This window comes from Kryptolebias marmoratus, linkage group LG14, assembly GCF_001649575.2.
Source record: "Kryptolebias marmoratus isolate JLee-2015 linkage group LG14, ASM164957v2, whole genome shotgun sequence".
In the NCBI taxonomy this organism is placed as follows: Eukaryota; Metazoa; Chordata; class Actinopteri; order Cyprinodontiformes; family Rivulidae; genus Kryptolebias; species Kryptolebias marmoratus.
In genome coordinates, this window is record NC_051443.1 from 12,663,259 (window position 1) to 12,678,279 (window position 15,021).

A 15,021-nucleotide genomic window follows, 5' to 3' on the forward strand; every position below is an offset into this window, starting at 1 on the left:
TGACATGCCACTTAATGATGTGCGTGTGCACATATGACACTGTTGCTTTGTCAAAAACAGTTGCGATGGAGTGACACAAACGTCAATCCTTAATTACTTCACTGGAGACCCCAGTCTGACACAGACAGACAGTGACGGTGTCACTTTTTTTCTCGCAATTTCTCATTTTTCTACCTCACACTCGTTCTCGTAAATGGTGAGAATTATAAATTTGGTTGGAGTCAGACAACTAACCAATGTGGTTTAGAAGGCACGGTTAGGTTTAGAAACATAGTTATTGTAAACTATTATTAGGTCGTCATTGTGATCTCAAAAATTCATGAATTGTGACACTTCTGCTTTTTTTCAAATATGAGGAAACTTACCTACTCTGACTGGTGAGCATGAACCAGCAAATTCCTTACAACATCACATTGCTGGCAGGTAAAGTGAAGCTGACTGATTGTTTTTTAATAATAAGTTTTAAAAGACATGGGACAAGTAACTTGTCTGTTTCTGGCTTGAATGTGATGGAATCAACAAAAATGGGCAGATTACGCTACTTTGATGAGGGGCTGTTAGTAATTACAGCTGACATAGCATCTCTAAATGCTATGTGGTCAAATCTACTTATGCAGTGGTTAGCAAAAGTGATCCAAGGAGAAACATGTCCAACAAGAATAGCTGACAGATGATTCACATTTTCTTTTCCACATCCTGTGAGAGACGTTGCCCAGGTTCAGTGTTGACTTGAGGAAGATGAGGCAGCGTGATGCAATATGGCCAGAATTTGAGCCATCAGAGGCTCTGCAATGTTCTCTGGGAATTGACTTCATGCAGACCTGACTTTTATGTCTGTCTACTTAAACATTGTTGCAGAACAAGCACAGCCTTTGAGTTCTGGAGTAGAATAATGTTCCATGTCACATTGGCAGATCTGCTCAATAGTTTTATAAGAAGTATTTTACCATTTTGGAGTACAAATGAAGTACAATACAAACAAAACACATTTATTTTAGCTAAACTGGCAATGCTTGTAGTTCTTGTTCTGGAGTAACTGATATTTTTGAGTCAAACTAAGGAAAGGTGTATAAAGTATCAACAGATGCATCCTTTATGTTGACATGTATTTGCAGGAAAGCTTTCCCAATCCTGTGACTCATGCTACCTGGGATACCAACTGTTACGTGGAAGGTGTCAGTCTATGTGTCATCCAGGCCAGTATCCTCTTGTTAAGGTAACAACACCTTTTAAAAGTTTAGTTTTCTTATTTTTAATAAAACTATGTTTATCCATCTCCTTACCAAAATAACTGCTAACGTTTTGGCCTCAGGTATCATATAATGTAATTCAGACAGACTTATTACTGCACCTGGGGCAGTCTCAAACAGCACAGGGAAATTTATTTCAGTGACTCATTTTCTAAATAAATCTTCCTGCTCCTGCTGCGAGGGAGCTGATTGAGACTGACAGGTACAGCATGCATGTTAATTGACAGCGCAGAGATGCTGTTTCTCTGTTTCATTCACCCTCTAAAAAAAACGCACACAAAAAAGGAGTTTTGGATGCAAAGGATTGTTATATACTGTATATGTAAAAATAAGCGGCTAAAGAAAGCTGTAGCTGGGTTTCAGACCTCTCTGACTCTCGGCAGGGTTCAGACTTCTCTTGTGAAGACTGTGATAGCTCTTGTCTGGAGTGTCGGGAGCCCGGTCCGTCCAACTGCACCAGCTGTCCTGCTCAGGCCATCTTAGAAGCTGGAGGGCGATGTCTGCTGTGCTGCCGCCATGAAAAGGAAGACGAGGACATTGAAGCGCCACAGCAGGATTGTTGCAACTGCACTGAGACTCGAGGTTGGTTACAGAAATAGCATGCTTGTTCAAAATAAAAAGTAGAAAAATGGCTGTGTATGACTGCGTAGTCTAGAAATTAAACTTGTCCATCAGTCACATTGTTCTAGAAAAGCACACTACCGCTGTAATTAATTATACATTTCATTTCTGATTATTTTGTGATTATGTGTCTACATTTACAGCTTTTGGCTGATTATTTGGTCTGTAAAGTGTCTAAAACAGAAAAATGCCACTCTTTATTAAATCACAAAACAATAATTTTTAAATCTGATGTTTAATGAACCAGCAGAGTCACTCTGATTCAATTACAGAGCCTGAATTTGATAGGCAGCATAAAAATAAAAATAAAATTTCCTTCTTTCTCTTTTTAACACAATCCAGTTTTGTGGCTTTTCAGTTGTAAAATCAGCTTTCTCAAATTGACATCTGGAAAATTTCCTTCCAAAGAGAACCTTGAGAGTTGCAATTAAATTAGATTTAATATGTAAAAATAATACAAATCTTTGAGTTTTATAAAATAAGCTACAATAATATTAGACTGGTGATTTAGTCAGTCTTATTTTATGGTCTAAACTATCAATAAGATTAAAATTAACTTATTTTCAAAATCAAAAAACATGGTTCTATTGTTAGGAAGCCTTGATTTTAATTGAAAAAACTGAAGTTCACTAGTAAAATTGTCAGCGTGTCTTTTGAATCTTGTAATCATGTACGCACATTGTTTCCACATTTTTTTCCTTTCTTCTCTTTAGGGCAGTGCATCCTCATCACTAAGCTGGCATTCAGAAACGAGGAGGAGACTAGAGGGAACCTGACCATCTTCATCATCGCCTCTGTCCTGCTGGTGTTGGGGCTCGTGGCCGTTGTCTTCCTCATCAGACACTCCAGGGCCAAAGGTACCCCCTCAGACCTCCCCCCTCGTGGGTACAAGAAGCTGGGCTCCAGTGGAGGGTTTGGAGGTGACAGCAGATACAGGGGCTATACCTCAGCTTCCTCTACGTCCTACAGCGGCCTCGCCGGCTCCTCGGGGGGGCGATTCCAGGAGGCTGAGCTGGTTGAAATATCCGAGCGCCGCTCAGGGAATAAAATTGACGACGACGACGATGATGACGATGAGGACATTGTTTACATGGGCCAGGATGGCACGGTGTACAGGAAGTTCAGGTACGGACAGCTGGGAGAGGACGAGGATGAGCTGGAGTACGATGACGAGAGCTACAGGTTCAGATGAGGCATTTACATGTGATAAGAAAATGTTTTTTCTTCCAGGTGTTTCTGTCTTTCTGTCATTCCCTCATCTGGGCTGTTCATCTCCTTCTGTCCCGAGGGACAGACTTCTTTATCTTTCACTGATTTGGTTTAAACAAAAAAGACACATTTTACAACAGCTATTCGTTCACAAACTGCAATGTGGTGCAAAAATAAATCCATGTTTAAGATGCCTAAAGGGAGGCATATAATCCTCCTGATTTACTTTCGTGCTGTATATGTTTAATTTTTGTCAGATGTTCATTTAACAAACGGCTTATTGTCCCTAAACCGCCTATACGAGGAGTTTAAAGCATACAAACGAGAAGGTAAATGATCATTTAGCAACAGCTGGTCATATTTTTGTGGCTTCCACAAATTAAATCTTTGTTTGATGCAGATGGTTTCTGTCAATTCGTTACTGTGGTACATTTTCTCCAGTCCTAACAAGTATATATATTGGAAAAGCATTTTTTTAAAAAGCTCTGTTGTCTGAAGGAAAAGTCAAACAGTAGGTTGCACTAAAAGCAGATATTACATGTATTTCTGCCCCTAATACAAGTCCAAAATGAGCAGAGACATTTAAAAAGTTGGTCAAGTTTAATTTCCATTCCATTTTTGTTCTTTATGTTTTGAGGGCGACTCATACAATGAGTACTGAAAACTGTTGTAGTCAGTACTCTGATATCTCCGATAGTAGAGAGCTGGAGATACTGGTGTAGATTTTGATTCTTCTTCAAAATTATTCAGGATATTTAGGGGTTTAAAAATGTTCCCAAGAAATGTCGAATTCCAAATCTTCTTGTTCATACGAACAAAATCTGCACTAAAAATGTATTTGACTTCCCGCAAAATACTGGTACTGTAAGATGGGACAAAACATTGAAAATGTGTTCAATATATAAAAAACAATAATTAAAACAGACTAATCTGTAAAAGTGATTGTGACTTGGTCACACCACTTGATAACTTTTAGGATTTGTCTATTTAAAATCAGTCAAATAAAAAAGAAATAACATTTAATTTGTAAAAATCAGATACTGAAAAGCACTTCACTATTTATGTGGCTCGGTTTGTTTACAGTTTATTGTCAGAACCTTTATGCGAGTGTTCACAATCACTTGATGATGCCTCTTGGCAGCATTTCTGGATGTTGGCCAATCAAACGAAGGTGTACCACACAGAGCCTCGAGGAAATGTTTAAACAAAGAGCTAAAGAGCTGACAGCATGAAGTAAATACCAATATTTTTGGGGGAATTTGTCTCAGAATACAAAGATGAAACTGGAAATTAGTATATTTTCTCTTTTTGAAGACTTTTACATGATTAAGCTTTAGGCTTATTATGACAATTAATGTATTAATTTATCATGTAGTTCGTTTTTCCTTAACCACATTCTCCTTTTTTGTAGTGTTGAACTTTAAAATCTTGCTTTTGGTTCACTTGGTTGATTGATTTTTGTCTGTGACTATGTGGGTTTGTCAGTGAAATTTTAATTTGAAAATGTGTTACTGTTTAAGAAAATAAAATAAAAAAAATCTATTAAAAAAGATTCAGTTGTGATTTCACAAGGTTGAAACAGACCGATTCACAACACGGCAATTAACTGTGACTCACAAATCCAACGTGACTGAAAACAACAGTTAATCTTTACTTTTATTGAATTAATAGACATCAATGCTTAATTTATTTGCACATCTTCAACACACCATAGAAGACCGGCTGTAAAAGGACCATCAGTTTGTTTTTAATGAGGGGACATGCACTGATGTACAAATACACACATGCATGTGGACACACACACAACATATTGTGCTTTGTTGAGATCCCGTCATTATGTTCATCTAAGGCAGAAACTAAAAAAATAATTCCCAGTTTGTTTCAGCAAACACACACACACCTGCAGAACAAGGCTAGAAAGATACGGTGTCACTGACGGCTTGATTTTATGTTTAACTCGTCCCTGCTTTGTTTCAGACTGACACCTTAAGGTTATTTGTAGGTTTACTCTCCTGTTTCAAGACAAGATTGAAGATTCCCTGCTTCGCTGCAAGTCGGTCATAAACTATGGCACAAGGTTGTTTTATTCCTTCTCCTTTTCTGTGTAAATGGCTGACACAAAAATCGCCGAGTACCCAGAAAGGGGTGATGTTATTGCTTCGCTGCTTCTCATGCACGCTGTAGTTTTCTAAAATGGATCTGTGCGGTGCACTGTCTGCTGTGTAATTGCATTTTCTACCCTAAAGTGAATATCAATGCTACTCTGTTGATGCTGGAGAATATCACACCTGACTATTTAGTTCTCGTGGCTGCGAGTGTACAACGGAGCAGATGCTACAGCAGCGATTAAGACTGAGCTGAGTGGGACTAAGACAAGATGTGTCCAAATAAAACTCTGGTGTCTAATTAACAAACACATCCACACACTCACTCACGCACACAAGCTCCACTTTCCAGCTTGACCCATCCGTTACAGGGACTTTTGAGCGCCGAGGTGTCCCATCAATTCAGGATGTTGGACTTTACGAGCTGCTGGCACCAGCTTGGACTTGTCTGTGAAGATGGAAACACAAAGCATTCAGGACGGGTGTGTTTATGTATCGGTGACAGACTGTGGACACGCGGCCGTTTGTCTTCTATATGTGAACTTTAACATCTTTGTGGGCTTACTCTGTTCTGCTTGTTGCCATCAGGTCGGTCCCCTGCAGAAAACTATTCATTCTTGAACGAAAGAAACAAATTGAGACGTTGTTAGAGGAGGATTTACTGTTGCAATATGCTTCAGCGCTCCGAATTTGAATGCTCGTGCAATTTATGATTCACAGCACAATTAGCCCGTCAGTGATTAGTGTGTGAAGTCTGCAGCTTTGGTTTTACATTTATTATCGGTGTAATAGATCTCTGTGCAATGAGGAGTGGCTCATTTATTTCACTGCGATGATAAATGAGATAAAAGCAATGCATTTAGCATCCTTTGCTACTTTTTTTTTTTCTGTCTCTGCACTGTAATTGGAACCAGAGCCAAATCAAATTGGTCCTCATCCAAGAGAAGTCTCTGATCTAAAAGTGAGACATCAGATAAACGAGCGCTCCAGCAGAGGATAAAGCTGAGGCCACTGCCTCCGCAGAGGAGGTAAAGAGAGGCAGAAGAGTCAACACTTACTTTGAGTTTTCTGCTGCTTCCTTCAGTTCCTTGTCGAGTCTAGAGGTGGGAGTTCAAATACTAAGATGAGTATGAAGTCATTAGGACATGTCAGGATTGGAAAGACTGTGGGCGGTGTTATGTTTAAGGGCTTAGAGGGACTCACTTAATGATGCATTCTGGGATCTGGACACAATCCATTGGAATAATTTCCTGCAGTTCATCCAAACTGTGCACATACTTAATCTTGCTGCTAAACTTGGCACTGTTGAAAGAGAAACATGCACATATTTTTGAAAGCGTAAGTGCAACAACATACACGTGTCAACATGAGATGGCACAGGGGACAAATAATAGTGGATTTTAGTGAATGTCCAAATATAACTTTTTGTTATTATCATTTGCTGCTTCATCTGCAGACTCATTATTAATTTTTAGTTGTATAAGTTATTTGCGTTTTATTTTTTTTTAATAAAAAGAAATTAGAGGTTAAAATAAAGTTTCTAATGAATCAAGAATAACTTTTGGTTCAACTGTTTTACTAAATGTCAGAAAGTTTTGCTTTCTGAGGCTGATAAAACTCTCATGTTACACATTTCTTGTCTGAAACATTAAGGGATTCACATTTTTGTCAGTTCAAAATTACAGTTCACCCTAATGCCACAGTAATACACTGCCTGAGCAAAGATCTTTCAGATCTTTCTCATTGCAAAGTATGAAAGCAAACATAAAAAAATGTTATCCTGAACTATATCAAATGATGCAGTTTGCAAACGTTTACTCCAGTAGTTTTTCCAGATATATTGGTATGCAATTCTGAAATGCAGGTATGCACTCACTGTAAACACAGCACTCGGCTGAATCCACTGAAAACCATGTGGAAGGTTCATGTGAATGACACATTAACTATCAATATGAGAATAATATTGTGCAGATTTTGTTTCTTGCTTTATTAATTGTTTTTGTACAGTTTTCATGACTTTGTAATTAATATCTTTTAAAGTATTGTGTCCATGAGGCCATACGGGAAAAGAAAAAGCTTCTTGCAAGCATAAAGATTAGACACTGTGGCATTGAAAACAGACCATATAGTCTGAGTCCAGATGTCTTCCTGTTTCGCAGTGATGGGTGCATCAGGGTTGGAGGAGCAAAGAATGAAGCAATGCACTCATCACTCCTACCCTATACGGCTGCAGGAGCAGTGGTGTGATGTGGGGTTGCATAAGCTGGTCAGAGCTGGCTTCAAATGTATGTGCTCATAAAAAATAAGTTCATTTGAGTTTACTGAGTTTAGAGTTTTTTCGATCAACAGATTTTCTTTTCCCTGATGATGTGATGATGACAATGCCAGGACTCATCAGGCTCAAATGAAGAAAGAGTGGTTCAGGGAGCATTAGACATTATTTTCAAATATTGATTTTCCTCCAGAGTCCAGCACCGAAGCTCACTGAGAATCTTTACTATGTGCTGTAGAAGACTTTACACTGTCGTCTGACTCTCTCCTAACATCAATGCAGGATCTTTCTAAAAGATTTCATTCAAAACTGGATGGAAATAAATATTGCTGATATATTTACCTGATAAACGGCTTGGTAATGGCTAGAATGGTCCTGATGAACCATGACGGATGGAGAATAATGAAGGATTTCAAATTCTTCCTGAGCCTGAACACAACACAATGCGTCACATGTTAGACGTGTTCGTGAAACAGGGCACATTTTCACTTTCAGCCCTGAAAGATGCAAGTTTTGAAGTAGTTCTCACATCCCAGAGAGAAGACAGACAGGACCCACCTTCTGTCGATCATCTGATAGCACTTCTTCAGCCAGCCAAGGCCAGGCATTCTTCTGTGGGGCGTGGCTCCATTCAGATACACGATCATGTAGTCTTCTGCCACCATCAGCTCGAGTGTGCTGATCACATAGCTGCAGACACATTCACAGTGTTGTTGTCATAAGTTACCCTGAGTTACATTCATTTCCTGGAAAGTTACCTTGACTTTAGAACAATATTTTAGAAAGAATTCAATGATTTACTTCACGGGTGCTTACATTTTATCTCCAAAAAGAGCTCGGGCTCATAAACAGATTTCTATCTGCACAGCATGTAAATCAAGCCTACATGCATATTTCAATAAAACAGCTGGAAGCTCAAAGGCTGCCAACTTGAGAACAAGTGGCATTTTTCTCAAAGTAATATACATGAAAGGCTGTGAGATAATAGCGAAGTTTACAATCTATCGATCAAAGCTTTATTTGAAACTCTCCACACATTTAAACACGCACGATTGTGTTTTCATCTTCACACTAACGCTATAATGCTAATATGCAGCATCCACATGCTAAAGGATTGTTTAAAGCTGATGTGCTACTTTTGTTTTAAGGAATAAAACTTTCATCAGAGTACTCGCTGGGGTAGCTTTTTTAAGTAATAAACTCAGCAACTCATCTGATTAAAACAAGCTATTTTGACTCCAGTCTTTCTGATCTGACATTTTTTTCATCTGACCAGCAAGGACATCACCAGGTGCTTGTAAAACAAAACATCCATCCATTTTCTTTACCCACTTCTCCATTCCGGGTCACGGGGAGCTGGTGCCTATCCCCAGCAGTCACTGTGCAAGAGGCGGGGACACCCTGGACAGGTCGCAAGTCCATCGCAGGGCCACATAGAGACAAATGGGACAAACAACCATTCACACTCTCACCTAGGGACAATTTTAGAGTCATCAATTAACCTAACATGCATGTTTTTGGTCTGTGGGAGGAAACCCACGTGTGCACAGGGAGAACATGCAAACTTCACCCAGAAAGGCCTCAGGCCGGGAAGCGATCCTGCAACCTTTTTGCTGGGAGGCAACAGCTCTAACCACTATGCCACTGTGCCAGCCTAAAACAAAACAAACAAAACAAAAAAAAAAAACCATCAAATTTCACAACAATTACAAAACATTGCTATTCTAATAATTTGTGAATTTAGATTAAATGTCTAAAGCCAGCCCTGTGATGGACTGGCCTGTTCAGGGTGTACCCTGCTTCTCATCCAATGAGACCTGGAGATACGCACCAGTTCCCTGGGAGCCTGAATGAAGACGCAAGTAAAGAAAATGCATGGCTGGCTAGTACCAGCTAGCCCTACAGTAAATGTCAAATCCAGCATAGGATGAGAATGGAGAAAATCCTACATATTATGGTATATGTTCAATGCTCGAGTCAGACTTGTGAAAATGAGAAGTTTGATCTTAAACCTGAATGCAAAAAAATGAGGAAACAGACAAGTCTCTGTGTAAATCAGAACAACTTCACTATAACAGCATGTTGAAATGTCTCTCCTCTGATGTCAGCTACAAGAAATTGCTACAAGTGTTGCTTCATGAGCTGTTTTGAATTTCTTCATCTTTCCTTCCTTACATCAATCTCAGAAGCCCGGTCGCACGGCTACTTTCCTGCAATCACATTCCCTGATTCAAACCACAAGAAACCGTTATCTATTTCTCTTCTCATTTCCACACCCACCTCCTCCTCCTGTCCTTTCAGTCAGCGGGGAAATGTGTGGCTTCCTTTGAAAGTAAAGTTGAAAATGTCGTCAGCTAGTTTCCTCAATAACTCCTCTAACTTCAATGACTTTGGTCTCAGTTTTACTCTAGTCTCCGTTTCATCAAACGTCATTCTCCAGCTTACAGTCCAACACTGCTGACTCACCCAGTTTCACGACTATTAAGATCATCTCCTCCTGACAAACCGCATTCTGTTCTCCACAAAGCCACGGTTACTCCTCTTCACAAGGTATCAGACTTTTGAGCCATCTGGCATCGAAAACTGCAGACGCCACGTTTTACTTTTTCTCATTTCTATCCAAAAACTCTTGGACATGCAGGCTTACTCGATATCTGTCACAGAACAGCCTGTGGGATCCCAACCACACCGTCCAGGCATAAAACTCTGCCAGCACAACAGTGGAGCTGTAAACACAGCAGGTCTCAGCGAACAAGCTGTATTTCTATCACCTAATTTCAATCACAAACTCAACTTTGCTGAGGCACTGTAGGTGATCAACAAAACAGCATCTGCAACATGTCACATTTACAATCTGCTTGTATCAGATATATTTTGATGCTTTCTGAACATAAAAGTAAACTATTATTACTATTATAGAAGTTGTTCTTTGCAAAAAGTGTTTTACAAGAACAAATAAGCATAGTTTTAGGTTGGATCTCTCTTTGTCATGAACTTTGACCTGTTAGAAGGCTGCTGTCTGAGGATCTCGGTGCTCTGGAGAAAATATTCCAGGTCAATAAGTTTGAGACGCATTTAGGGGCAAGGTCATTCCAGCCTATGAATGCGAGCAGCAAGCGTTTAAAGTCAATACAAAATGTAAAAGGGAGCCAGTGCAGAGATGGCAAGCACGATAGTGATGATTTTGTGCCTTTTAGTCCCAGTAATAAGTCTGACTGCAGCATTTTGAGTCAGCAGGGAGCCTCAACAGATACTCGAGTAAAATGCTTTACGGTGATGAATATAGGCAAAAGACTGCATATTTTTATACCTGAGTGCTGATAAAAATACTTGGAGAATTTCTCCTTAAGTTGTGAAAACTGAGGATGTTTTTACTTAAGCCTCAAAACTGAGGTTCAAATTAATTGTTACTTTTCAATTCCTAGCAGCCTAGGTAAAATTTTTTGACTGACTGTCTACAAAGAAAAATGGAAACATCTGACGACAAACCAGAACATTAACTGACTTTTTATTAAATTTAAGGAAAATCTGAGCTACCCTGGATTTCATGTAAAAAATGACAGGCTGTGTGGTGAGCTAAGGATAGAATCTCACTGAGCTGCAACTAGTTGAAGCTAGCTGGCAGCTCAAAATGACTATAAAATTGGCAAATTTCCAGCTACAGCCTCACTGATTTTTGTTTGCAATCTAGCATTTTGTGCAGCGTGTTGAATCATTGGCGTGGTGTTTACACCATGACATCTGGGGCTGTAGCCTTTGATGTTTTCTGTCATATGACAACTCCTGTGTGGGGTTCTCATATGACCTTCGTGCTCTAAAATTTAGACTAAATTGAGAAAAGTTCGAGACAGGTTTGAGATATTCTGACAACTCTGTGATTATTTTGAGAGATAAATTTGTCACACAAAGTTTTCGACAAAATTGCAAGCTTCTGTGACTCACACACAAAAAAATTAAGAACCCCTGGAAATGTTTCAAGACATTTTAGAGACTCCCTCGTGAATGCTGTTTGCTAACTAGTCACCAATAGTCATAGCCAAGTGAGATACTGGCTTAAGATTCATTGAAGAATAAAAAGGGGCCTAAAGACTGATCCCTGTGGTACACCAGAAAAACATTTGATCCAATGAGGATGTAAGGTTACAACAAGTGACAATAAAAGTTGTGTATTAACATAAAAAACTGACAACAGAGTCATTCGGTCCAACCCTAAATGAGAGAAAAGAATGCAGTGGTCAACAGTACATCAAAGGCAGGATCCAAAAACGATATCTGAGTTGTCTTCTCTATCATCATACAGCAGTAGGGTCTTAGTAAGTTTAACAAGCATGGTCTCTGCACTATGAAGTTCTCTAAAGCCAACCTGAAAGCTGTTAAAAATGCTGCTGTAAATCGCAAACAACAGCAACAGTGCAGCAATTACATTCTCTAGAACCTTAAATTAAAAAAAGACCAGTCTAAAGACTGGTCTGTAGTTGCTGTAAATATGTGGGGTCTGAACTAGGTTTTGTTTGACAGTGGATGAACAATGGCACATTAAAAACTTTCTGAACAAAGAACCCACAGCTAGAGAATTATTAAAAGTTTCAGATAAAAGGGCTGACAGTGAAAAATACTTCCCTAAACAGTCTAGTGGGAACAATTCTTTAGAGTGCAGTAGCCACTACTGATTAGAAGAAAGTAAAGTTAAGCCTTGTATTTGCACAGGCCAACATGATGTCATCCCAGTGGGTGGCTGATGTGGGATGTACTAAAGACTTTTGTTTAGCACTGCCTGTCAAAGATAAGATAAGAACCATTCTGTGTCATACTCTGTACATTATCCAACAGGTTCAAGTTTTATGACCCGTGTTGCTGCTTTGTGAGTGTCACAGAAAGAAGTGTCTAACAAGCAGTTTTGTGTTTAGTTTTGATTTTTAACCCTCCTGAAGCCCTCGTAACTGAAGAGAGGAGGAGAAGCCCTTCTAACTTCGGGTCCATTTGACCCAAAGGCCACGGGAGGTTTAAGTGTTAGCAAGCTGCCATGCCAAACAAAGATGGAAACAGTGATTGCATTTTATCTGCTAGTCATCAGCATGTTATGCTCATTTTAACGTGGTCATGATTGTTTATTTATACAAAAAGCGATAACTGACATTGGAGGCCTTTGTGAAACATACTTAAAAAATGAATGAGTGGTATAAAGTGTTTATTTGTGGCACAGTACTCACAGGAAAAGATTCTCCATTATGTCATGGTAGTCCTCTCGATTACTGTCGGGCAGGAAACAGGCGGCAAACACTATGATGGCATTCACTCCGTTGCCATAGTAGCCTGAAATTACAATAAAATAAAAGCATAAAACAGAAAAATAAAAGTAGTAAGAGCCAACTTGAGTGCACTCTTTTGTTGGTGAAAACTTGATTGCTCCCCTAGTTCCCTCATTTTTTGTTCTATTAATCTGCCAGTCTTGGTTTCTTTTGTGCTTCTGTCTCCTTGTCCCATTTCCTCTCACCACGCCTCAGATTAATGTAATTTCCTTTTATTCATGAGCCCATTCATCAGCAGATTTGGTGTCACTCAGACAGAAGGTCTTTTCTCTCGATGACAGAGCTTCTGATATTGACTTTTCAGAGACAGACATCTCTGTTTGCATGGAGCAGCTGGGTTTTAGTTGAGCCTGCAGCAATGAGCAGAGTGGGAAATGCTTGGCATCAGAACTCCAAGATAAATTTTCTTAAAATCTCAAAAAATAAAAATCGTGCTTCTCCAAAGTCAGGATTTGTGGCTTAATATTGACTTATGTGGTTGTTGCTAAAATGTTTGAGTTTAGCGCTAAAGGAAAAACAAACTAAGTTAAAAAAGATGCCATTTAAACATTTCTTTTCTTTATGTTATATTCTTAACCCACTGTTGTTCCTTGTCTGGAATTATCGACCATTCTTAAACTTGTCTTTTTTTTGTTTTTACTGAGTTGTTTTGAATTTCAGGAGCCAACTTTTAATAAACAAGCAGGGTTATGTCAACTATTAGTGACCACTTGATCAATGTTCAGTATATACAGCATAATGTTAATCCAATGTACAAAAACATGTAAAAAACTAGGCCCAGACAGCTTTGTTAACAACCAGTACTCTCACTGTAGATTGGTATAACATCTAAATGAGGCTTGTCATTTCCAGTGTTTGACATCTTTCTGCCAGCAACATGAAATTTCAGCTCAACTAAAGAAAAATCTAAAGAAATGAGTGGTGGTTTAAGACTTCTGCACACCACTTTAGCAAACCAGAGAGAAAGACTTTTGACACAGTGTGAGTTTTGCACTCAAACTACAATAAAAGAGAAAAGGTAGCTTAGCAGGATTTGCAGTAGATTTTTTGAAACAATCTTAAATCATATTTTCTAGTTATCTCTCTTTTCTTTTATTTATTTGACCTGATTCATGCTGGTCATTATGATGCCTGTTCTGTTGTAAAATCCAAAGTCCTTCTAGTTTCAGCAGCAATCCACATGGGTCTAAACTGGGCTGATAAAAGGATAGTTTAAATATAAATATGCATTTATTTTTAGTTGGGGTTCTGTGGAGACAATACGAGGAGACAGTATCTTACCTGCAGTTGACAGCTGAACAACCTTTGTTTGGAGAAACAGGTAAGTTCTGACCAGGATAGTTGAGCTAATGGCTAGTGTGAGCAGCACCAAGACCAAAGTGGCTTTCTGTCATCTTAAAATAACTCAGTATTTTATAGCAATTTGTGAAAGCAGCTGTAAGTTTTGCGTTATAGTTATTTAACGTTAATGCTGTTATTTACATCATTTGGTCTGTGCTGCGTTACCAATAACATTCCATGTGAGATACTCAGCATGCTTCGCTAGAATAATTTTCTGATAGGAAACTAAAGTAATATAAATCAATAAAATCCCATTGGTTTTAAAGCCACACTACGTTTTGCATTAGATATTTTGCTCAAACATGCTCAGAGACCCTTTAAATTAGCTTTAAAACTATTGAGTCTAGATGCATTTGTTAAAAAGCTTATACAAATGTTCACCTCCATGGGAGATAACTTTCATGTAGGGCTCAATGATCTTCATGTTGATGCGGTGCTCCTGCTCCCCAATGATGACAGTCCTCCATAGCCTGCCATCCTGGCGCTCCTCCTCTGCGCTGTAGGTTGGGATCGTGTTGTAGGTGTCATTCGTCTCACTCCTATTGGCTGCACTGGGATCTGAATCAGAAAAAGAGCAAATACTGGTAACAGTCATTGTGTCAAGTCATGACAATGAGCACAATATTTAGCCTTAGTTATCACCATAAATAATTTCCAGTAATTCTTTAAAGGATCTGTTTGTTTTTTTTACCCACCGTCCCAGTCCATTTCATGGTCTGTGTAGTCGAAGTAATCTCCCTCATCTGGAGTGTCAAGATCATCTACGTTAATATCGAGGTCATCTGGTGTCTCCCCCAAGTCATCCTCGCTCTGGTCCAGTGACAAGCTGATACGAGGGGCAGAAAGTTTTTTCCTCTGACTGGAACCTCCTTGAAGAGGTAGCGAAGTAGGAGGGACTGCGGGGGTGGGGGGTG

The 15,021-nt window shown here is 39.2% G+C and overlaps 2 protein-coding genes across 4 annotated transcripts in view; one reads left to right on the forward strand and one right to left on the reverse strand.

Moving 5' to 3' along the window:
• The window catches only part of pcsk5a (proprotein convertase subtilisin/kexin type 5a), a 32,781-nt gene extending 28,174 nt beyond the window's left edge, over positions 1 to 4,607 (forward strand). Inside the window, exons 35-37 of the mRNA XM_037979594.1 lie at positions 1,116 to 1,216; positions 1,634 to 1,832; positions 2,585 to 4,607. Of these exons, the coding sequence (XP_037835522.1) occupies positions 1,116 to 1,216; positions 1,634 to 1,832; positions 2,585 to 3,063 (779 nt within the window). The 3' untranslated portion in view covers positions 3,064 to 4,607. The remainder of the gene's footprint in view (positions 1 to 1,115; positions 1,217 to 1,633; positions 1,833 to 2,584) is intronic.
• A 111-nt stretch (positions 4,608 to 4,718) lies between these two features.
• The window catches only part of prune2 (prune homolog 2 with BCH domain), a 13,248-nt gene continuing 2,945 nt past the window's right edge, over positions 4,719 to 15,021 (reverse strand). For all 3 annotated transcript variants that reach the window (XM_017407468.1, XM_017407467.3, XM_037979593.1), the window contains 9 exons: positions 14,803 to 15,003; positions 14,489 to 14,665; positions 12,668 to 12,770; positions 8,016 to 8,147; positions 7,800 to 7,886; positions 6,389 to 6,487; positions 6,244 to 6,282; positions 5,751 to 5,801; positions 4,719 to 5,633 (listed from right to left, as the gene is read on the reverse strand). In XM_017407468.1, the coding sequence (XP_017262957.1) occupies positions 5,603 to 5,633; positions 5,751 to 5,801; positions 6,244 to 6,282; positions 6,389 to 6,487; positions 7,800 to 7,886; positions 8,016 to 8,147; positions 12,668 to 12,770; positions 14,489 to 14,665; positions 14,803 to 15,003 (920 nt within the window). In that variant the 3' untranslated portion in view covers positions 4,719 to 5,602. The remainder of the gene's footprint in view (positions 5,634 to 5,750; positions 5,802 to 6,243; positions 6,283 to 6,388; positions 6,488 to 7,799; positions 7,887 to 8,015; positions 8,148 to 12,667; positions 12,771 to 14,488; positions 14,666 to 14,802; positions 15,004 to 15,021) is intronic.